Here is a 25,293-nt window from a genome sequence, read left to right as displayed (position 1 = left end):
TCTAAAATTATCTTCCATGGGCTGTAACAAGTTAAATAGACCATTGTTCAGTTCAGTCGCTCAGTCGTGTCCGGCTCTTTGTGACCCCGTGAATCACAGCACACCAGGCCTCCCTGTCCATCACCAATGCCCAGAGTTTACCCAAACTCAAGTCCATCGAGTCGGTGATGCCATCCAGCCATCTCACCCTCTGTTGTCCCCTTCTCCTCTTGCCCCCAGTCTCTCCCAGCATCAGGGTCTTTTCCAGTGAGTCAACTCTTCTCATGAGGTGCCCAAAGTATTGGAGTTTCAGCATCATTCCTTCCAAAGAAATCCCAGGACTGATCTCCTTTAGGATGGACTTGTTGGATCTGCTTGCAGTCCAAAGGACTCTCAAGAGTTTTCCCCAACACCACAATTCAAAAGCATCAATTCTTTGGCGCTCAGCTTTCTTCACAGTCCAACTCTCACATCCATACATGACCACAGGAAAAACCATAGCCTTGACTAGATGGACCATTGTTGGCAAAGTAATGTCTCTGCTTTTGAATATGCTATCTAGGTTGGTCATAACTTTCCTTCCATGGAGTAAGCGTCTTTTAATTTCATGGCTGCAATCACCATCTGCAGTGATTTTAGAGCTAGAGATCTCTTCAAGAAAATTAGAGATACCAAGGGAACATTTCATGCAAAGATGGGTCAATAAAGGACAGAAATGGTATGGACCTAACAGAAGCAGAAGATATTAAGAAGAGGTGGCAACAATACACAGAAGAACTGTACAAAAAAGATCTTCACAACCCAGATAATCATGATGGTGTGATCACTAGTCTAGAGCCAGACATCCTGGAAGGTGAAGTCACGTGGGCCTTAGAAAGCATCACTATGAACAAAGCTGGTGGAGGTGATGGCATTCCAGTGGAGCTATTTCAAATCCTGAAAGATGATGCTGTGAAAGTGCTGCACTCAATATGCCAGCACATTTGGAAAACTCAGCAGTGGCCACAGGACTGGAAAAGGTCAGTTTTCATTGCAATCCCAAAGAAAGGCAATGCCAAAGAATGCTCAAACTACCGCACAATTGCACTCATCTCACACACTAGTAAAGTAATGCTCAAAATTCTCCAAGCCAGGCTTTAGCAATACATGAATCGTGAACTTCCAGATGTTCAAACTGGTTTTAGAAAAGGCAGAGGAACCAGAGATCAAATTGCCAACATCCGCTGGATCATGGAAAAAGCAAGAGAGTTCCAGAAAAACATCTGCTTTATTGACTATGCCAAAGCCTTTGACTGTGTGGATCACAATAAACTGTGGGAAATTCTGAGAGAAATGGGAATACCAGACCACCTGACCTGCCTCCTGAAACCATTGTTAGAGTTCATAAATAAAGTGTAATTAAAATAAGGCTACTTGTCACCATTTAATGTGTTTGCTATATGCAAAGTACTGTGTGAAGTGCTATTTACATATATTATCTCATTTTAACCTTAATGCATCACTGTGAGATCTGTATTATTACTATCATGTAACAGATGAAGAGTTTGAGGCTCAGATAAATTCATTCACTGTCTTCAGTGAGCATGGTTCACATAGCAAACATGGTTGTTCTATCTTTGGAGCTTGGATTGGTAACTTCTCTGCCTTATTACCTGCCCAGCATTAGCACTCTGTATGGTATGAGATGCAAATTCGGCCCATTGAATATGAGTTTCAACATTTCCAGGTGACCTACTATAGCAGCCATCTGAATTAATTAAAGAAATTAATTAAATAATTAATTTTTAAAATTACTTAAAAATTTCCATTTTTGCCCTGAAGATGTCCACAGTCAGTCTTGGCCCACCTGGTGATTTTGACCTTGTAGAAAAAGAGTGTATCTGGAGCTTAGGGCCACCTAGAGGAGACGTTCCTTTGAGCACCAATTAACACTGGAAAATATTTTCCTACCTCTTTCACCAGGATGAACACTGTTTACATGTGGACAGGTTATCTATTCTTTGACTCACAGTAAGAAGGAACTGATGACCCGTGGAAACAAATGGCCCTTTAACTGAATTTAACTCAATAATAGATCTCATTCCTATTGTCATCTCCCAACCAACTTTAGATTAGGTAAAAAGTAGCTTTTTGTCCATTGATTAATTTTTTTACCTATTAATAACTCAGCAGCCCCAAACATGGAGGCAGAGCCCAGCCCTGCTGCAGCTAGACATCATTAGTGATCACTCAGGTGCTGGTGACTGAGTTTATCCCATCTTCTCTGAAAGCCTGTGCTACATCTTTGTGAGAGAGTATGCCTGTTATTGTTGTTAGTTGCTAAGTTATGTCTCTCACTTTTGCAACCCCATGGACTGAAGCCCTGAAGACTCCTCTGTCTATGGAATTTCCTAGGGAAGACTACTGGACTGGTTGCCATTTCCTTCTCCAGGAGATCTTCCCGACCCAGGGATCAAACCCACATCTTCTGCTTTGGCAGGCAGATTTGTTACCACTGTGCCACCTGGGAAGCCTAACACTATGCCTACTTGAATCCAGAACACCTAATCCAGAGTAGACATACCTGGTCAATTTCACTGTTCATGATTCCAAGCAGTGGAAGATAATGGAACCATCGACATGCCTGGAATCTTTTAGATTCTTGACTTGGGGTGATCTCTTCCCCAAGGGACACTTGGCGATGTCTGGAGACATTTTGATTGTTACTCTGTGATGCTGTTGTCATCTAGTGGGTAGAGGCCTGGGATGTTTCTAAAGATCCTACAGTGCGCAGGGCAGCGCCCTGCACACAAAACCCAGAACATCAAACTTCCAGGTGTTGGGATGAAATTTCTTCTTTTTATTTGGATTTAGGTTTCTTTTATACAGACGTATTCTGTGTCTAAAGGCTTGACACTGATCTTCAGCTTGTGCAGGGGTTGTCACAGAAATCACATGGGGAGTTTGTAAAAATGGAAAGAATGAGGTCCCATCTTCAAATAATTTGGTTCAGCAAGTGTTCGATGGTGCCAGGCATCTTCCCTTTTTAATCATTTCCTCCCCAGGTATTTCTAAGGCATTTGGTCTTCAGATCCTACTTATTCAAGACCTTGGTGGTCAAACTTAGCTGCACATTGGAATCACTTTAAGAGCCTAAAAAAATGTTGATGCCTTAGCCCCACCAGCAGAGGTTCTGATTTAGTCTAGGATATGACCTAAGCATCTTGGTTTTAAACCCTTACATGTAGCAGCATTTAAGAACCATTGATTGAGGGAACATTAGTTTGAACTAGCTCTTTAAAACTGAACCCATTTTTGCAAAGATTGAGGGGAAAGAAAAGGAAAATGTGAGTACGTTCAGCTGGTTGCTCTTGGCGATCATCAAATCCACAGATGTAAATTGCTATATCTTCTAATTTTTAAATCAGCTCCTAAGGTTGCAGTACTTAATTTTCACCATAATATTTTTAGTCTTCTTTCTAGATGACATTTAGATTAACATCACTTTGGTCACTGTCCCACAGTGACAAGGCAATCAAACAGCTCCGATGATTGCAAGTTGCGTCAATGTTCCTTGGATCCCTTTATTATTGGGATTGGAAATTTTTCTCATTTACATTATTATTTAACATTTCTTGAATGCCAGTGCTGCTCTTCACATATGGCCTGCGGAGAAAGTACATTGTATCAGCAATTAACAAATCCATAATGCCAACCGCCCCAATCCAAAGTAGGCTGCATAGATTAATGCGTCTGTAAGCAGATGTAAGAGGGCATGAGTCCTAAAAATCTCTGAAAATGTGTCCAAGGATTCTTTTGGGAGATGCATTTGAAGCCAAGGTGCTGCTTGTGTGCAGAAACCATGTGATCCCTGTGGCTTAGTAACTGAGCACTCAGATGGAATTCACTTTCCTCCTGATACTCCTGTTTCTAAGTCAGTGAGTGACTCCACCCACCCATTTGCCCAAAACAAAACCTTGGGAGCCATCCTTGATGTCTCCTTCCTCAGCGCATCACAGAGCTTTAGTTACTGTGCCCTGCCCATGCTTTTACAGCTCTTTCGAGTCTGCCTACTTCTCCTCACCTTCGGTACCACTGCCAGGGCTCAGGTCTCTATCTTCCCTCCCCTGGACCACAGCACTTGCTTTACTGTCCATGTCCTTGCCTCCAGTGTGGGTCCCTCACTCCCGATCCATGTCATATCATGGTTGCCTTTATTTATTGTGGGGGGAATGCCTACCTAGAAGTAAATGAGTCATTTTGCATCTGTATTTATTTTTTCCTTTTTTCTCCAGTATCTCCTTCCCTCCTTTCCTTCCTCCTTTTCTCTCTGTGTTACACGCACATACAGCCATCAGGACATTATGTCTGGTGCTTTCTAACTCTCCCTCCCCGAAAAAAAGAGAGAAAAGACGATAGCAGGGTAGTTCTGTTTTTACCGGCCTGTGAATGCAGCAGTTTGGTAGCAGGCAGGCATGGGTGGGGGGTGACAGTGGCATTCAAGCTCCTGGCCCCATGTTACATGCTGACACAGGCCTTATCTCACTTAGGGACAGGAGCACCTGGCTGCTTGGCCTCTCGGCTCCGAGTGGGTGGTGGTAGCCTTATATGCGGCTGCGTCATACTCCTTAAATCCTAATGAACCAGCCTCACCTAATCGGACGAAGGAGAGGAGGGAAAAACCAAAGATATTTCATGTAAAAGTGTGCATCCCACGAAGAAATTCTCTCTAGAGCTTGTATGCTATCTTTTAACCTATGTGACTCTCTTCCTGAAGGAAATTTGCCCCATGAGAATAGCAGATTTTCCAATTCAAATATAAAATCGTATATAAAATGTGTTGGATATCTATCCCATTAGTGACTAACAAAAAATCCAAATAACGTGCATTTTCCTTCTAAAATTACACTAGTGTGTCCTCATGCTGTGCTCATTGGTACAAAATATGTTTTCAGATATCATACCCTTTTTAGGGTAGGTGTGATACCCAAAAACTCTGACCACTGATATTACTGCTCTGAACCACTCAGAAATCTTTACATACGGTCATAGGATATTCAAGGTAAAATTTAAAACCTAGGTGTGTCTTTGCTTGCCTAGAAATAAAGAAACTCATCTCTTTGCTTAGTCCTCAAAAAGAAAAATCTATGTAGTCAAAATTTTAGAAATTGGTCCTTCTCTGGAGAAAGAAATATGTACTCTGCTATAATGCATACATTTTACATCATTTTTCTAATCATCTCTGGGGCTCTTGCTTCACTCAGCACCTGGGCAGAGCCTAAGCCACTTTAATTAATGTCCTTGCGCCAATAACTTACACCTTCTGAGATTGTTCAGTAGAGAGAGACTTCTGTCACTCCCATCGTTATGAGAGAGTAAAGACACCTTCTGATATTGTTGGGTTTTAGCTCCATATTTAGAAAAGCAGTAAACAAGTCACAAAAAACCTGACTTGTGTATTTTTGCCCTGGTCTAACCTCTTTCTCAAATTGACTAAAGCCAGTCTCAAGAATCTTCACTATGCATTTGTAATGTTGTAGAAACTGGTTGCTGTTGCTTCCTAGCTTACTCTTTGTGATACAAACACTTTGATATATTTGTTTTAGCAGCGTGTCTGAGCCCCAGGGCATCCGGGCATAATTAGAAAAGGGCATGGGCTGGAGGGAGAGGAGAAGGAAAGGGTAAGGCTGGGCTTTCATAATGAAGCAGTGACTACAGGATGTGAGAGTCCTAATTACAATTTATAATTAACCTAGAGATTATACAAACCATCCAGATGAGCAAGTGGGGATGCCTCCTTTTGAGATGTGCTGCTTTGGTGTTCTTAAACATGGAGTTATTAACCACTTGAAAGAGACAAAGGAAAATATTCCACAATAGGATTAAATTCAAAAGTGTCATTTTGAAAGTTGTAACGATTAAGAATTGCTAGAAGTCAATTTTTAAAGAGAGAGAGAGAGAGAGGTTAAGAGTGTGTGTTTAGTTTGAATGTTCTATTGAGGGACCATTGCAAGGAACGGCTACTAAAATATTCTGTTCCACTCTGACCCTTTCAGCTTTCATGTTTCTGGGCTGGAACAATTTTGTAGCAAGCAGGATTTGGTTATCTTGCTTGTTTAAGGACATTTTCATGGATCCATACTGCGGTCTGCAGGCATGCATCCATTTGGAGAGAGAGAATATATCGTGTTTACGGTGCCTGCACCGGCATATGTGGACATTTGCATTTGGAGAGAAAGTATATTCCCACTTCAGCTGGAGTTTTACCCCTTGTTGATAGTGATTGGAGCTTAAAGCTGGCTGAATGCAGAGAGGTGGACCAGACATGCTTTCCCCTTTTGTTGAATTCACACATTTCGTTTCACACTGGATTCTGCACTTGATTACCAGATAGATGCAGTGTCAGAACACACCCATCAATTAATCCAATATGTTTCAAATTAATTTAGTAACCTGACCTTCTTGAAATATCTTACATTCCACATGGAGGTTTTGTGGCCCAGCTTTCAATATAGAGAACCCTGTTGGCAGAATAATTAAATGCTAGGACTCCATGTGCCCACCTGGGTGTCTAACAACAATTTAACAATCCCAAAGAGGTCAGTTCACTTTCACAAAACACAAGGTAGTTTGAATTCTTTGCCTCAGTTGTTCACACTTAATTTCAAATATCAAGATAAAGTATTTTCACATTAAAAGCCTCATGCTTAATCATATTGGATTAATCCTACAGTAGACATTAAGTAACAAGCTCTAGCTCAGAAATATTTGGGTAAAGGAAGGAGAATTTGCAGTACTAGTTCTGAAGTGTGGGCAGCTGGGTTAGGGTCATTGTAATCTGATTTAAAAAAAAAAAAAACAGAAAAACACAACTCTAGATGTATTATTATTTGTGACATGGCTTAAGATGGGAGGCTGTGAGGAGAATGAAGATGACAGAACTGGTGCTAACCACTGTGACAAGAACTTGAAGAGCAGCCGACGTGACATCTTTCCTATCGTGCTGCCGAAAATGTCAACTTTGTGAAGGACAGTGAGAAAACGGTTTGCCGAAAACTTGAAAGGTGGATTCCGGAGATGCTTGCTGTGTCAGATGCAATATAGTCTGTCGTGGCCCGAGAGACCCACTTCTGGCTCCAGCGATGGCCTGCAGGTGGGAGAGCTTCCAGTCTTCAACAGGGCTCCAAAAATGACTGCAATTGACCTGCATATTGTCTCAAGTTTGCGGGATCATGATATACAAGAAGTGAGTGGTTAGCCAGTGTGCAGTTAGGTGGAACCAGTGACGAGGGATCACATTTCCTTCTTGTATGTGTGTCTGTAAAGCTAGATTCAAAGGCGTCAACATTTCTACTAAAATTGAGCGCATGGGAAAGGAAGGAATGTGTGCTTTATGCATGTACGTCAGTTCCATGTAAGGAACAAAAACTAACTCTGGATAATCTAAGCAAAAGAAAGTTTATTGGGATGATGCCAGGAACCTCAAAGAAAGGGAGGGGGAACCTGGAATCAAGCAGTGACTGAAAAGTAGGACACAGGATCAAAGCCATGGTGCCATCCTACCTGCACATGAGAATAACTTAAGGAATGAAACTGATGACGTGTAGGCCTCGATGCCCACACTGAGTCAGAGATTGAGGGTGAGACCTCTCAAAGCTCTCTCCTGGTTCTAAGGTACAGTCACAGATTAAGAACTACGAACATGGGGAGATGGGCTGGGCAGGGCACAGCTGCTAGCATGAGCAAACCCCACCTGTTTCTTTTATCTTTGCAATGTTTCTTTGATGTAAAAGTTCCAGGGAAGAGTGTCCAGTTGGCTGAGTGTAGTTCATAGTCCAACTGAGATGTCCAGTGACCACCGAAGGGAGGAGCTGGCCTGTACGAAGGCTTCAGCATTGACAGCAGGAGAGTAGGCACCTCAGTTTATGCACAGTGCAGCCAAGGGCATTCCTAACGAAGGAGATCTAGGTGCCCTAAGGAAATGGCAGTGGACCCTAAGAAGTACAGAAACAGCAGCAGAAGATGTAATAGGATCCAAGAGAGCAGAGGATTCAGGCTCCTAGACATGTGTCCCGAGTGAAGAAACATCTCAGCCTGGGATTTGCTAGGTAGGAGTGTAAAGATCCAGCATCAGTCCTCCTCTTCTCTCATTCTTTTTGATTCCTTAAGTGTTAGAAGTATTGAGAGCAGAACAGGATGCAGAGCCAGTTTTATGACAATTATAGAATCACCCCCAAATGTTTCCAGAACACAGAAACAAAGCATGGCTTCTGAGCGATACCAGTACAGTTCTTCTGTTTATTTTGCAACCAGAACTGCTTGGAATGGCACCTTGGAAACAGTGCAAATGCCATTTTTGGAAGGGGTTGCTAGCTTCGTTAAGTGGACTGTGTACTTCTTAGAGAAAATCTCTGGTTCCAGATTCACTCTAATCCAAGAGAAATTAGGAACCCTGAACCAAAATACCCTTTCGTGTATTCGGCCACCCACCAAATATTTTCTTGCTCTCTAAGGCAGAGGTTCTTAAAGTAAGGTTCTCCAAACCAGCAGGACCAGGGAATTTGTTAGAAAGGCCAGTTCTCAGGTCCCCCACCAGATCGTACCTCACACACCCACAGTCTGAGGTATCCCCTCAGTCTGAGGTCTCACAGGCTTTCTGTGTGATTATAAGACAGGCTTGTGTGGCTCCTGTTCTAGGGAAAGTATTTTATTGCTTCTAGGAGAACCGTGTTCCCCAGAATATTGAACAGGATTTTTCAGTTAGTAGATCCATGTTAACCTGTACAGTTAACATTGATGAATTATAAGGGTCAATGGAAAAGAAATTGATGTTTGACAGAATTTTCAAAAACTGTGAGAAATCAATGCAGCCAAGGTTATTTTTGCTTTTTAACTGATAGAGTGACAATCTGTGATCTTAGACAAATTCTATTATTCCTGCATTTCTCTCCCTTGATTTGTAAAATAACATCCCTCATTACTAGCATCATTTCAGGGCAGTTCTGGCAATTACAAATAAATGTGCATTGGATGTCTAAATCGTGATATGTTTTATCACCTGTTTTTGTTGGTGAACTCTGCACTGTGTGTCTTACAGAAATACAAATCAAAACTATAAAGAATTATAGATTAGTTTGTTTCATTTATTTTAAAATGAAAGTGTTCACACTGGCATAGGTGATTAAGAAGCAAATTTAAGAAAAGATAACAATAATTTTTCATTGTTTACCTTTTTGAATAGGGAGATTAACAGTGCTCACAAAGTAGTCCAAGGAGACATGGAAGCTGCCATCTGATACGTTTAATAATTATAAATGTGAATCATTAAAACAAAAGGGGGAAAGCATCAGAAATGTTATGTTCATAATGCCATTTATAGTGAGAATTACAAGAAAGCCAGGCACATACTAAATGTTCAGTTTTTATCATCTCAAACACAAATCTGAGAGCTGCTTCCTAATTGCCTGATTGCCTTAGAAGGCTTGTTGGGTAAGGAAGGAATGATATTCTTCACACAGAGGTTTATTTCCTAGTAATGGCCGTAGACATCTCTGGCTGCCTTTGTGAAATGGTTTTCAGGCTTTTCTAGGTGATCTATAAACTCCTCTCTGAATTGTGCCTTATATTTAATAGCATTTTTCTCTGGCTTAATTCCCCACTAAGAAACAAAATGCTTAAAATGGCTCAATTTTTCCCAAACTGATTGTAGGTATGCACACAAAACAACTGTATAAATGTGTATTCAGTGGATTAGCAAGCTGAATTTTGTGTAAACAAAATCCAAAAGCCATAGCCAAAGGAAGTTTTAGATTATAACAGACCCATGAGATGTTACTACAGAAAGTGTCACATGTATTTTGTGGGGCCAATGAATTCATCCTGAGGTTTAACTACAGATTTATGGGCATTTCATGCTTAAAACAAATTTTTTTAATAAATTTCATAAATTAACATTTGAGATTTCTCTGAAAATTTAAAAATAAGGGCACATGTATAGATTCAAACTGCCTACCTGTTATTTACTGTTTTGCATTTACTTAAGTTCAGGAGGGTGTGAGTAAATGCACAGTATAGGATTTTACTGTTACGGATATTTTCCACAAAATGGGGGAGAGGAAGTTTTTTCTTTTTTCAAATAGGGCATTTTTAGTACTTAAAAAGAAGGGAAGCTGACCAATAAACCCCTAACAGGAGGTACACTGCTATCATTTGCCAAGTCTTTTGTGCAGTCAGACTGGTCTAGTATACAGGATTTTCCCAACTTCTGCTGGATCCTTGAGAAGGCCTATAAATAAGACCATTTGTTTGGTCTCAAGATGACTTGCATTTGCAAACTGAAGAATGTTCCAATAGAAGTTTCATGGTGACGCACCAATCTGCAAACTGGCTCAGCCAGTAGTCAAAACAAGTCACTACAAGATCTGGGTAGCTGAAGACTTTGAATGGGTCAGATTATCCTACGTCTAATTTGGCACAGATAAGTTTGGGCTATAAATATGCAGCCTTCCTTTGTATTCTCAACTTGAATGGGCCAGAGGAAATAAGGAAAATGTGTGTGAACCTATTGGTGATTCAGAAACATGAGAATACTGGGACTAAACTGAAATTCACTTATTTATGCTGGGTCATTCTTTTTTATTAAATGAGCAGCAGTTCACTAAGATCAAAAAATAGCCTATGTGGTTTGTTCTTTTTTCTGCTTTTATTGAGATATTGACATACGATGTAAGTTTAAGATATACAATGTGATGACTTGATACATGTATACATTTTAAAATGATTATTGAAATAAGGTTCATCAACACGTACATCCCCTCGTATACTTACTGTATGTGTCTGTGGGTCTCTGTGTGTGTGTTGGAAAGATTTAAAATCTGCTTTAACACTTTCAAGTAAATAATACAGTACTGTTCATTATAATCACCATAGGATATATTAGATCCCCAACACTTAATCCTCTTATAGCTTTACCCTTTGACCAACATTTCCCCATTTCACTCACTCCCCCACCCTGGCAACCACCATTCTACTCTCTCTTGCTATGAGTTCAGCTTCTTTTGATACTGCATATAAGTGATATGTGTTTATCATACACATATCACTGTATATTTTACTCTGTCTCATTTATTTCACATAGCATAATGCCCTCAATGTCCATCCGTGTGGTCACAAAAGCAGTATTTCCTTCTTTTTTGTGGCTGAATGATATTCTACTTTGTATAGGTCACATTTTCTTTATCCATTCATCTGAGTCGATAATATTGTCAATACCCAAGTTAGGTTGTCTCCTTATCTTGGCTATTGTAAATAATGCTGCAGTTAATACAAGGTTCAGTTGTATCTTGAAGACTGTGATTTCCTTTTTTCAGATATATACCCAGAAGTGGGATTACTAGATCGCATGGCAGTTTTATTTTCAATTTTTGAAAAACCTCCATACTGTTTTTCATAGTGGCTATGTCAGTTTACATTCCTACCAGCAGTGCACAGGGGTTCATTTTTCTCCACAGACTCACCAGCATTTATTTGTTGTCTTTTTGTTTTGAGAACAGCTATTCTGACAAGTGTGGGGTGATAGTTCATTATAGTTTTGATTTGCATTTCCTTGTAGATTAATGATGTTGAGCATCTTTTCATGTACCTGCTGGCTATTTATATGTCTTCTTTGGAAAAATGTCTATGTCCTCTGCCTATTTTCAATCAAATTATTTGGGGTCTTTGCTGTTTTTTTATGCGTCCCTTCTGTATTTTGAATAGTAACCCCTTATCACATAGATGGTTTGCAAATATTTCCTTTCATTGTAGAGACTGTCTGTACATTTTGCTATGGAGAAGCTTTTTAGTTTGCTAAAGTGTCACTTTTTTGTCTTGTCTGTTTTGCTTTTGTTGTTTGTGCTTTTAGTGTCATATTCAAAAAAATCATTGCCAAGACCAGTATCAAGGAACTTTTCCTCTATATTTCCTTCTAGGATTTTTACAGTTTTGGATCTTTAGTCCATTTCAAGTTCTTTGTTGTGAGTGTTCTAAGATAAGGGCTCAACTTCATTCTTTTGTATGTGAACATCCAGTTTCCCAACACCGTTTATTGAAGAAATTGTCCTTTCCACATTGACTACACTTGGCTCCCTTGTCAAGTATTATTTGACCGTATGTGCGAGGGTTTATTTCTGATCCATTGGTCTATATGTGTGTTTTTATACCAGTGCCATACTGTTTTGACTACTGCAGTTTTATAGTTTGAATTCAGGAACTGAGATGCCTCTGACCTTGTTCTGCCTTCTCAGAATTGCTTTGGTTAGTTGGGGCTTCTGTGGTTCCTTACAGATTTTAGGATTTCTGTGAAAAAAAATTCCACTGGAATTTTGATAGGGATTGCATAAAATATATAGATGACTTAAATAGTATAGATATGTTAACAATATTAAATCTCCCAGTCCAAATACACAAGATATTTCCATCTGTTTTCTTCAGTTTCTTTCATAAAGGTCTTATAATTTCTACACTGTCTTGTAATTTATTCTTTAGTTACTATAGAAGTGGTTAAATTAATCTGAACATCTATAATTATGGAAATTGAGTCATTTATCAGCATTAAGCTCTGGGAAAGATAGACACTTACAGGGCATCTGGTTTTTATAGGAGTTTGTGTGTGTAATTCAGGAGTCTCAAACCTAAGTGCTTGCAAGAGATTCAGGTAACATAAAGTAGAAATGTGGACTAGAAGACCGACCTGCCACAGCCAAGGGAGAAGCTGTTTCTGCCCCTTGCCAGTTAATGCCAGTTGTTCCAAATTCTAAGAGAATTGTATTATAAAATTTTCCTAATTAAAAAAACAAATGTGGCAAGCAGTTCAAAATTTTCAGAAGCTGTGATCCAAACAGAAACGATCTAGAAGCTGCTTTAACCTGCAAGCCACCACTTTGTGCATTTTACCATTTCACAATAAATGAGCGACAGTTCTGCAAATGTCTCCAAATGATAACCTCAGCGTACCCCATCCCCTCTAGTCACCAGCACCGAGAAGCGGGACTTCTCCTAAGGTCACATCGATCACTGTAGTTGTTCTTCTAAAATGGACAGTTTCCTCCTGCTAGAGATTTGATTTGATGGTGTCAGCATATGAGGTTCCCATCACCTCATGACATGTCTCCTTTCAGGCCTGATGGAATTGGAACTGTGACTGTTGAAGAAAAGGAACGTTTTGAAGAAATCAAGGAGAGGCTCCGAGTTCTACTGGAAAATCAGATTACACATTTTAGGTAAGGATCTGGGGTTAAAGGGCTTTTTAGGAGGATGAGCCCGGGGAGGGGCAAATTAAGGGCTTGATTTTCTAAAACTATAAATCTATCAGAGACACACTGGATATTTAAAAACATCTGAATGAGGACTTATTGTATGGCATGGAGAACTAAGCTCAATATTTTATAATAACCTGTAAGTGAAACGAATCTGAGAAGAAAATATATATATATGAAACTGAACCACTTTGCTGTGTACGTGATACTAGTACAATGTTGAAAACCAGCTATACTTAAAAAAAAAACTTGAAATAACAAGTGAAAAAGCCAACCATGACAGAGTTTGCTAATATTCAGGAGACTTAGAAATCTTAAGGTCATTTTATTTCCACTAAAAGAACAAAGCCCTCTTTGTATAAGCTGTCCTGCTGCCTATGTACCATGAGGAAGTGTCTTGCAAGGCTTATGACTGCCCGAAATAGTCACTAGAACTATCTGTATCATGAAAAAACCTCCTGGATAGGGACTACCCTGATGGTACAGTGGTTAAGATGCAGGCTTTCACTGCTGTGGACCCAGATTCAATCCCTGATTGGGGAACTAAAATCCCACAGACCGTGTGGTGCAGCAAAAATAAATAAAATCTGTGTGTGATACACATTAAAAAAAAAAAAAAACCCTGGATAAATCCTTACTGGTTGTACACTCTATTCAAGATACATTGCCAGTAACAAAAGATCAAATAGCAATTTAAAACTACAGTCAAGGCAAGACAATTAGCAGAATCGTGAATTTGCTCAAAATATACTCTTGTATTTCCTATCTTAATCCTCTAGGGATTTAGGTGTGTTTGAAGTTTAGCTTGTTTCAACTAAAACTATTTCTTAATGCCAGTCTCAATAATTATATATAAGGTCACAATTGAGCTAACAAAGGGTTCTCCTTCACAATAGAAATCTAAACAGAACTTTATGTCATCACTGGAAATATTCTTTTCTGTTGCAGACATTTGCAGAGTCTCTCTTTAGTCATTATTCACACATACACATATATATACATTATATACACACATATATGGTGTGAATTCAGATTAACATAACACAACGTGACAAAATAAAAAGCATTCTCTGTTCCTCAGAGAGAGTTGCCATAGGAATCGAGTTATAGCATATTTCATGCTAAAATGCAATCGATTGGGCAACCTGAACGTTTTTCTGTCTGTTTTAGGTATTGCTTTCCATTTGGTCGACCTGAAGGTGCTTTGAAAGCTACCCTCTCACTCTTGGAAAGGGTAAGAATGAAAGTAAAAGACAGATGACATGTACACAGAGACATGAACATCACTGTGATGAAATATTGTGGTTGAATGACCTAGTTTCTCATTTTCAGAAGATTTTTTTACTGTTCATCAAATATCAGAATAAATATGAGAAAACTGCCAGCCTCTCAAATAGTTAAGATATACTGATGATATGCTCCTAACCTTTCCATGAATCATGGACAGGCTTTGACAGCCCAACTGTGCACTGGAGTTTTTTATTTTGTCTCTAACCATCGTGCATGATCAATATTAAGTTGCAAAGAGGCATTCACAATTAATTTTAAACTGAATTATTTAAGTATAAATGGGTAACACATATCATTGAACCGTTTTAAGAGCCTTGTTTTTCCACCTGTAGGTCTTGATGAAAGACATTGTAACCCCAGTGCCACAGGAGGAGGTAAAAGCAGTCATCCGTAAATGTCTAGAGCAAGCTGCTTTAGTCAACTATTCTCGACTGTCAGAGTATGCCAAAATCGAAGGTAAGACCCCCTTCTGCCCCCAGTTTTTAATTTAAATTTTGGTATGCCTCCCTGGGGACATCTTTCTCTTTCCTGACAGGCACCAGAAAATAGTGGCCCATCTCTATATTTAAGCTGAAATTTGAAAACACTTGAAATGTGATAGCTTCCTCGGCTGTGGCCACATAAATGAATTCAAGAACAGGGGCTCAGGAAACAGTCTTCGTAGAAAAAGATGTTGAATATAGGATGTTATAGGACAACTAAGATCCTTCTAAGAGTTGGTGTTGGCCCTAACTTTGCTCTGTGGCTAATGTTTTTCTATGAAAGAGCTCTGTAGGATGGCTACCTTCTTTAAATAGAGGAAAACTAAACAGTTTGTTGTCCACTGTTGATTGCATTGGAAGTAAAACAAGAATTGAATAAAGCAACATCAAGATTTTGCTTAACTCTTTCTTGCCCCTTGAACATATCTTGTCTCTTGGTAGCTTTTCAAACTTGATGACAGGTTAGTGTTCCACTGTCTCTGATGGCTCCTGGTTTGTTATAGATCTTGTTCAATCTTGTTACTCCAAACCTAGGATGGTTGTTATCACTCCCCTTTCAGGTTTTAGGGATGTGGTCACTAATGACCAAGTAATCGTCCAAAGGCACTTTGAGTCCACCCTACTTGAGAAGATATGGTTCTTTGGGACCTGTTTATTTGAAAAGGTATTAATTACTTTTCATTGTTACCCTGTTGGCTGCTATAGGGTGATTTGAAAACCACACCCAACTTGACCCGTGGTGTAAGTGTATAAATGTGGAAGTTCTGTGTGCAAAACTCAGTGTGTCCGCATTCTGGAATCCGATGTTCTCTCCCTTGTGAAACACCCAATCAATCCAGCAAATACTTATTGTCTGCCTTCAGGACATGACTGGAAAAAAAATAAAATAAAGAGAGAGACCTAATTAACTACTAAAGCCCCATCACTTACCCTGCTAAAGTTCTTGTTTCCTTAGAGAATTAGGTTAAGATCATGTCAAATTCGCAGTGTTCTGTACATTCCATGTCCTCCCTCTCTCAATTTTGTCTGTCTGACAATGCAAATTGTGTACCAGTGGTAATGAATTCATTGTTATGCATCCAGGGAGAAACACTTAAGAATTGGGCACTAAAAGGATGATCAACTCTTGACTTGGTAATGAGTGACAAAAATAGAGGAACAAGTAGATAGTTAAAGGGCTATATTAGCAAATACTGATTCCAGCATTTACCTTGCCAGGACATAATGATTGGTTGTATTGGTTAAAGTCAACTGGGGACCTAATAATTCTAGGCCAGGCCAGAGATGGGATGGGATCAAGAAACGTTCGGTTGCCATGTCCGCTGACTCGTACGTAGGTCTTGGTCTAGCTATGACTAGTCTTTTGGTAAGATCTGCTCTCTTCTTTCAGATAAATATATCCAAAAACAAACTTTAAGATCTGTAAGTAAAAATGCATTCGTTTCCAAAGTAGATCAGCTGGTCTGTAATTTCCTTTTGTGCCTCAATTCTTCTTGGTTGTGTTAATTATCTTTTGCACTGTGACTTTTAGGTCTGGGGATTCTTTGGAGAAATCAGTCTTTTTTTTCCAACTCTCTTGTCAGAGAAGTACCTCATTCCACACTACCTGCTCTCTTCCGCTTCTCTCCTTCCTTGTCCGTGATTGGCTCAGCCACTTTTTGACTTTACCTCTGCAAAAGTGGCTGTGACGCCAATTTCAAAGCATGCTGGGATTGTTAATTCAGACAACCCAACATCCTCTGGCTGCATGTATCAGGTTTTCTTTCATGAACATAGTCCACCATAGGCTGAGACATGGCAGCTTTAAAGATATTACTACCAGTCAACTTTCTTTTACAAGGTACTGATCCTACCCCCAGAAAAGAAATCTTGACATTTGAGCTTCTCTGTGACCATTAATAGCTTAGTTCCCTGAGAATGTTGGAAAGAAGTTATAGTAATATTGCCAGAGACTATGTTTATGAAGAAATACCTCAAGAGCCTTAGATACTAAAGTCTGAAATCCTTAGTATCTTGGAGCCTTCAATCAATGAAATTCTGTTTCCCTTTATTCATGATGTTTTCGGTCATTGTATTCTTGCAAATTATTCTAAAGAGACGTGTAAAATCATGGTCACAATCTCTCTCGTGACTCACGGCATGCTGAATGGTTAATCCAGTAGATCTCCAATTTTGATACTCCTTTTTTCTTTTATCCTATGTTTATCCCAAAATATTCTGTGGCTATTTTCCTTTGAGCTAATGTAACGTTTTCCTCTAACCTATGACCTTTAACCTCTTGACCTCTGACCTAAGCCTCTTGCATGCCCAAATCCTCTTTTATAGGGAAAAAGAGAGAAATGTATGAGCATCCTGTCTTCTGCTTGGCCTCCCAAGTGATGGATTTAACCATTCGTGAGTACCTACCACCTCCTCGCCATGCTGTCTTCACTCTTTCTGTTTTCATTATTTCAAGAAAATCCAGATCCAAATCAACTCACTCTCCTTGCTTCAAGTTTTTTAGCATTGGCTTGTCTGTTGATTCTGTCTGTGAAACCCAATGTGAGAAGTCCAGTCACTTTTTATCAGCCTAACACAGGTTAGACAATTAAGCCATTTGTTTGTGATAAACTCAGATTTGTCTGTTAAGTTTTTCAGTTATTCTCTGTCTGTGACCTGAATGCATTTTTACTTTGCTTGTGTGTAACCCCAATTTGTAAAGTGCTTGTCACTGGTACACAATCAAAAGATAGCAGCTAGGCGGGGAGCCATGTGTTAGGTGTCAGGAAAAGGACAGTTGGGGCAAAACCGTGCTTTCTTTTCCATGTTTAAGATGTTGAACTGTTGTGGGTAGAAGATCGCACAAGTGGTCCCTTCTATGTAAAATGAGCTCTTATACGCCTCCTGTCTGTTCTCTCGCAAGCTGGGAAGCTTTTCCTTGTTCTTTCTGAAGATTTGAACTTGTCCTCGTCCTCTAAGCTCTGGCTAGAACATATGACTTAATTGTCACTTGGAGAGTTCATGTATGTTTCATAGCTTGATTTCACATTAAAACTTAATTTCACTAATTTTCTATTTGTGCAGCATTTTTCACCTCTGTGAAGGAGCCTTTTTTTGCTGGCCCCCACACTTCCGGGCGGTGGGAACTCAAGGGCAACTTTTTCTTTCCAATATCATGTATCACACATAAGTGGGGGGCATTTTGGTTCACTTGCTCATTAATCCTGCATATGTGTTCTTGTTTCTCTCTCTCTTCTCTCCTTGTTGTGCTTTCTCTTTCAAATAGAGAATCAAAAGGACGCAGGTGAACCCATTGTATATGCATTATAAACTGTCAGGACTGTTGAGTTATATTTAGTTTTTGTTTCTGTTTTTGTTTCTTAATAGCTCCTTAACGTGTGTACTCCCAAAGACTGATGTGGAGTTGCAATGATATTAAGGAGTTAATTTGTGCTGTCTCACTATATCTCTTGCCCACGAGATGTTGACCTCTGTAGAGCAGACTTTCTGTAAAGGCATAAGCTTCGAAGGGACAGAACTATGGTTTGCTGTGGAGCTTCATTTCATCTTTGGCTTCAAGGACTCCAGTGATTTGGCCTCATGTACTTTTTTTCTTTTTAAAGTGACTGAAGCAAACTAATCTTCCTTTTTGTTTTTCATTTCTTTTTTCTGTTTTCTGCTCTATTGAGAAGTTTGTGTTCTTTGATGAATGTTTATCAGCCAAGGCAGAGAGGAATCGTCTCCGTGTTGTTCTTGTATGTACCATGTGATGGGGCAGGGTGTACACACAGGTGGCTAAAGGGGCCATTGCTAGAATTTTCATGAGAGGAAAGCCCTTAAAAGTTTTCTGGCTATGGCAGTTTTCTTCTGGTTTGGTTCCCAAACTTCTGAGTCTATTTTGAGGAAAGCTTGAAAAAATATATAGTATAGATCATGGTTTTAAGGTCTAAAGACTTCTCCAAAGATAATTATCATCTGAGTAAAGGTGAATGTGTTTCAGATCAGTTCAGAAAGCATTTTTGAGCACATGCCAAGCACTAGGCTAGTAATAAGTATTTGAAGACTCATAAACCTATGTTCAAGACATATAAGCTCTTCTCTCCCTGGAAGGGAAGATGTTCATTTATCCATTCACTCATTCATTCATTCGACAGGTGCTTAGTGGGAGCCTGCCATGTGCCAGGTACAATGGTAAAACCAGGGACTGTGTAAACAAGAAGAAACAGCTGACACCCTCATAGAGCATATGTGTCAATGGGTAATTAAATGTAAATTACAAATTCTGTGCTCAGCAATACTAATGGGTAGAGTTGTGTGTGAGAGGGCATTGTTGGAAAGCCATAGAAATCTTGGCAGGGATGGCAAGTTTGAACTACATCTTGAAAGGTGAAATAGAATCAGTGAAAAGGAGATGGGATGGGAAAGTGGAGAGGCATCCTAGCTAAAGAGAGTAATATATGCAAATACATAAAACCATACCATTAATAAAAATAGCTAAAGCTTATTCAATGTGTATTACACGCCAGTGATGACTCTTAAGTAATTTATATGTATTCACTCATTTAAACCTCAAAATCTCTTATGAGATAGCTACTACTATTATTCCCGTATTAGAAATGAGCAAACTAAGATATGCAGAGGTTTAATAACATGTTCCTAGAAGCCTGAGTGCAGAGCCAGAGTCTGAGGCCAGGCAGAGGCCATACTCTGAACTACTCTGTAACTCGGTGTGGTTGTACAGCAGGCTGAAAGAACAGCAGGAGTGGGCGCAGTGATGGCAACAGAGGCAGCAGATGAGAGCTCTCTGTGCCTTCGTAATACAGAGCTCAGGCGGTCTCTCGTGGTCCCTGGGTTCTTCCCCTGGAATCTGTACCAATCTTTCCAGACAGTTTTCACAAGAAAAATTCCACGTCTCCCATCCAAAGGTGACAGAGAGCCAATAAGGCTCTTTAAGCAAGAGGGCAGCTTGGCGATTTGCACTCCAGAAAAACCATACCAGCAGAGATAGAGAAAACAGATTGAGGAGGAGGGAGAGGTAAAAGTGGACCTGAAAGTTAAGATCACAGCAGAGTTGGGTTTGAAGCTTGGTACATCCCAGGCCCCTTCTAAGCAAAGTAGATCTCAGCTGTAATCACAACCATAATCACTTCTTTCCTGATCTTTACATCTTTTATTTTTACCCTCCCCCTACCTTTTCAGTTTCCTTAGAGTGAACAAAGTGTGAATACATGGATGGGTGTGCAAAACTAACTGTGTGGAGGTGGCCAGGCACAACTGGAGTTATCCATACAAAAATCAAGGTGCAAACAGCTGCTGAAGCCTGCAGTCAGACTGTGCTTTGCGAGGCTCCGAGACTCTACAGATGGCATTTTGGTGGACTTATGCTTTCTGTTGGGGAGCATTATTAGAAATTGCATGTTCAGTTTAATTACAGTATCTCAAAAAAAAAAAAAAGAGAGATGTAAAAGGCTGTTACTCTATGAAAGAAAAGCTGTGACTTCCGCAAATGAATTCTATTATTTTAAATACATTTCCATTCAAACCGTCACACTTTCTGAACCAGCAAATCTCTGAGAAAGTCTACATACCTGTTGCTGATTTGCCTCAGTTCTCGGCTAAATACTTGTATAATTTTTCCTTCAAATACAGCAAGGATTTGCAAAATAGATAGATATATAGCTAGACAGACAGACATGGGCCCAAGCACTGTGCTAAGGACTTAATAAGAAGGATCTGATTCATTTGTTACTTTAGTCCTATCAAGAAGATTTCATTACTGCCCTTCTTACAGTTGAGGAGGCCGAGATTTGGAAAGGATAAATGACATTCTTCAGCAGGATTTGAACCCACATCATTCTAAATTCAAACACCATGCTTTTTTTTTTCCTTTTATTGTGGGGGAGGGGTCTCCTTCCTCCATTCAGCCTTTCCAGCCAGCATGATAGCATTTGGATATTACCCTTTCACTCAGTGGATAAATTCAAAATTACTTACAACTTTTATTTCAGGAAAACCACCAAAGTCAGAGCAGTCTTCTGGGCCCAGATCGTTGCCAAAATCTTTCCCCTGTGAAGTCTTCCTGAGGGCAGTGAGATCCCCTGAGATTGTCAGAGAACTGAGGATTTTCTTTTCTTCCCAAATGACAGAAACCTTCTAGAGCAAGTCAGATTTATCCAAAGGACTTTCAGGCAGATTCTGTAGTAGTGAGGTTCTGTATCTTTCCCTGTTTCCATCGAGCCTTATAGGTCTGAGTCCAGTTGAAGAAGAAAAAAAGAAACAAGCAAGCTTGTGACACTCAACAGCACATAGTACGGAGCCACTCACCCAAGAGACCAGTGAGGGTAAATCCCATCCCAGCAAGATCCAGGCCATCCTAAATTCCTAAAACAAGGCCCATCTAACACCTCCTGTCTTAAACACTGGGGAGTAAAGGTTTATCTTTTCATCTTTCTTGTTTCAGTGATACATAAACCAGGGTTTCCAAGCCAGAATTATCCTGTAGACTAGTATCTCATCTATACTTTATGAAAAGTGAGGAGGGCAGGGAGAAACATGTTTCAAACACTCTCACCAAGGAAGATCCTGGAGGAAGAGAGGATGTGTTAAAAATATGCCATGAATCAATAAATATGAAACTGACGTCTCTTCTCCCAGAACAAAAAGACATGCTGCCGATCACGATAACAACTGTCATTTATTGAGAATTTAGTATGTGCTAAGTAGATACATGCATATCTCATTTAATTTTCACAACATTCTATAAGTATTTTGTTACCATATTTCATTGAATCTAAAAGGCATCAATTATAAGATGCACCATTAATTTATGTAATCCTAAGAATAAAATAATGCTGCCAACTAAATTATGACACACCATCAAATGTAAGATGCATCCAATTTCAGAAATGTTAAAATGGGCCTCTTACACTCCATGAAATAAAAAATCACTGTTGTCTATAGAAATGCAGAGAAATGAAACAGAGAGATGTTAAGTAACTTGCCCAGGGGCACACAGCTGGTTAGTTGTAGAGACAGAATTTGAACATGAACCTAATTCCAAGCCCACACTTTCAACTTCTATACTATGAAAGACTTGTGATTGTTAGTGATAAAATTAGAAGAGGTTTCTCAATCACTTAATCCCAAACCACCATTTGACAGATGGGGAGACCAAGGCATAGAGAAAAGAAGCCTGTTTCAAAATAAGATGGGCAAGTGAGCAGCTCTTGTCTGGGGTCCTGCACACTCTTTAGGGCCCTCACCCACCCCCACACTGACCCCCGCCACCACCACCAGGCTGCCATGTCTTTCAGCCAAGAGATACTGTCCCCACTCATGATCTAGTAACTGGTTTCTAGTGTGACAGTTGAGGGATTCCAGAGTCCATACACCAGAATCCTAAATGCACAGCTCCAAGAAAACAGTCTCCCAGGACCAGCCTGAACACTCAGGATCTGTTATGTCAAAAATTTACATCACACAGTCTTGGTTCCAATTAGTTTTTAACCTATTTAAGTCTCACTTTTGTTTTCTGTGCATGCGTACTAAGTTGCTTTACTCATCTCCAATTCTTTCGCCCCTGTGTACCATAGCCCACCAGGCTTCTCCATCTGTGGGATTCTCCAGTCAAGAATACTGGAGTGGGTTGCCATTTCCTTCACCAGGTATCTTCCCAACCCAGGAATCAAACCTGTGTCTCACTTATGCCTCCTGCATTGGCAGGCAGATTCTTTACCACTAGCGCCACCTGGGAAGCCCCTTTGTTTTCTGTAAAAGGGGCTAATAATGTTTCCTCCTCTCAAAGGGTTGTTGCAAAGATTAAAACATACATTTCCAACAGAGCTCTTAACACAGTGCCTGGTACATAATAAGCCCTCAATACTATCTGTCTATAAAGACAAAGTTTTATATATATTACTATAAACATAAAATTATGTCATTATTGGTGTATTATTATTTAAAAGGAAACCCCCAAATCCAAATGTACAATATAGATATTTGATTTTAGAAATGGAATAGAAAGCAGTGCTTCTCAAAATTTAATCTTTATACAAATCTCTGGGTATCTCGTTAAAACGTACATTCTGATTTGGTAGGTCTAAAACGGGGCATGGAAATCTGCATTTCTAACATACTGATGATGAAGCCGCTGAGGCAGGGGCTGTGGTTTGAATGTTAGTGGACTATAGGAAGCAGCCGATTTATCTCTTTATCATAAATTTCAAAAGAAAATGTTATAATATCGTTCCACATATGTTAAATACCCACTGAGTTCCAGGAGCTCGGTCAGGCACCAGAGAAGGGAGCTGTGAGAAAAAGCAGCCCAGGTCCCTTGCCCTCAGGCAGCTCCCAATAAACTTCTCAGGGAGAGGACAGGCGATAAAACAAGTGATTTCATCTAGAGACTGTGTTATGGAGGGAGATGCAGGATGCTGCAGGGATTCCACACACAGGGGTGTCACCTGGGCTGGGGTCCTTGATGCATGGCACCCAGGGTTGGTCCCCCAAGAACTGCCTGGGATGTTCCTCGGCCTTGCTGAAGACCTGCTCATCATCCATCCAGACGTCCCAGAGTCTGTCCTAGAGCACCCATGACCATATAAGTGAAAGTTTATTTGGGGACTGGGTGAATATTTAATAGTACTATTAAATAAGTAGCCTTATTAGAGCAAGTGTTCGAAAACCACCACCACCACCGTAAATAGCTTAAGCAAGAAAAGGTCATTTTTGGCCCGTGTAGCTAGGAAATGCATGGAGGGATTGGACTCAGATATAAAGGCTTTTAGTGTGTCTTGATCTCTCCAGCTGCTGACAGTCTTCTTTAATGTGATTGTCATGATAGCAGGGGTTGGGGCCAAAATAGCCACAGATAGCACCAGGTTTTTATCCCAGATGCTGAGGCATGAGGCAAAAAGAGGTTTCCTCTCTATGAAACTGAATACAGTTCCAGAGAACACTCTTATTGGCCAGGCTTGGGTCATGTGTTAGTCCCTGAGCCAGTCATAATACCCATGATGATGTGGGGTGTTATGGTTGCCCCATCTTGGCTCACATGGCTGCTCCTATGTAGGATTCATTGCTTGACATTCCCACTAAAGCCACATAGAGTAGAAGAGAGGCAGTTCTAAGCAAGGCAACTGCACATACAGGAATAGCAGATGTCCACTGCTGTGTCTCTCTAGAATTAAGTTTACTGTTCTTAGGTACAACAGCTCAGTCTCGAGGACAAGCCTGACCTTGGATACAAAGATACCAAATTGGAGGGAAAAATATATATATATATGTATGTGTGTGTGTGTGTGTGTATATATATCTTTGTGTGTGTGTGTGTATGTATATATATATCTTTGTGTGCGTGTGTGTGTGTGTATATATATATATCTTAATAGCATTGTTTCTTTCTTGTGGATATATTTTAATTTGAATACAAAGATTTTTCATTATCTTAAATCACTTTTCATTGCATTAAAATACCTGAAGTTGTTTTCTGGTTTGCAAGTAGAAGTTAACAATGTTTGCTATTCAGCAATTCAGCTACATGCATTTGCTCCATAACCAGGGACTTTGGCTAAGAGATGAAAGTTGCCTGTATAGTATTTATGCATATTGCAACCACAGAATATTTGGTTTTCCAAGAAAGCACACCATTGGGCTGGATCCACTGAGGATTTCCTGCTCTGGACCAGGTACTGTACTAGTCCCCAGAAATACAGAATTCACTGGGTACAGGAAAAGACAAACATGCTATTAGTCAAAGACCATAAGAGCTCAAGCAGAGGTATCAACAGAAGAGTTGAGTCTTTGTTATGAAGGTATAACTCTTGGGACTGGGGGGCGGGGGGGGGGGGGGCGTGGTAGGGAATCTCTTAAAGGCTTTTGAGCAAGAGTATGATAGGTTCAGATGTGTGCTGTATGAAGATCACCGTGAATGCTGTGTGAGCAGTGAACTACAAGGGAGGGAAAGAACTAAAGGCTGGTTTGGAGTCTTAAGCAACCATTGAGGTGGAGATGACAAGACGAGAGTTGAACATCAACTCTGTCAGCAAGAGTATAGCTACATGATCTCGTACAGTGGGAGGTAAAATCAAGAGACACAGTAGAGGTGGCTTGGGCAGGCCACGCCACCCATGTCCTTATGGGGAGGAGTCAAAGATGGCTTTAATAAAAAGAGTAAACAATTCGTGACTCAGGTACTGGTCTTTAGTAACATATACTTCATATTGCCCTAAAAATGGAATCTTCTGAAAGGGAGTAATGAAGATACAGGGGATCAAGTATGCATGATGGCC

At 40.0% G+C, this 25,293-nt stretch overlaps 1 protein-coding gene across 1 annotated transcript in view; it reads left to right on the top strand.

Moving 5' to 3' along the window:
- The window catches only part of CADPS (calcium dependent secretion activator), a 480,748-nt gene that overhangs the window by 350,235 nt on the left and 105,220 nt on the right, over positions 1-25,293 (top strand). Inside the window, exons 16-20 of the mRNA XM_052657031.1 lie at positions 13,116-13,217; positions 14,424-14,487; positions 14,876-14,999; positions 17,351-17,419; positions 18,291-18,308. Of these exons, the coding sequence (XP_052512991.1) occupies positions 13,116-13,217; positions 14,424-14,487; positions 14,876-14,999; positions 17,351-17,419; positions 18,291-18,308 (377 nt within the window). The remainder of the gene's footprint in view (positions 1-13,115; positions 13,218-14,423; positions 14,488-14,875; positions 15,000-17,350; positions 17,420-18,290; positions 18,309-25,293) is intronic.

This window comes from Budorcas taxicolor, chromosome 1 (genome assembly GCF_023091745.1).
Source record: "Budorcas taxicolor isolate Tak-1 chromosome 1, Takin1.1, whole genome shotgun sequence".
Lineage (NCBI taxonomy): Eukaryota > Metazoa > Chordata > Mammalia > Artiodactyla > Bovidae > Budorcas > Budorcas taxicolor.
Note: the sequence above shows the minus strand (reverse complement) of the source record. Positions and strands in the feature narration are given on the sequence as shown.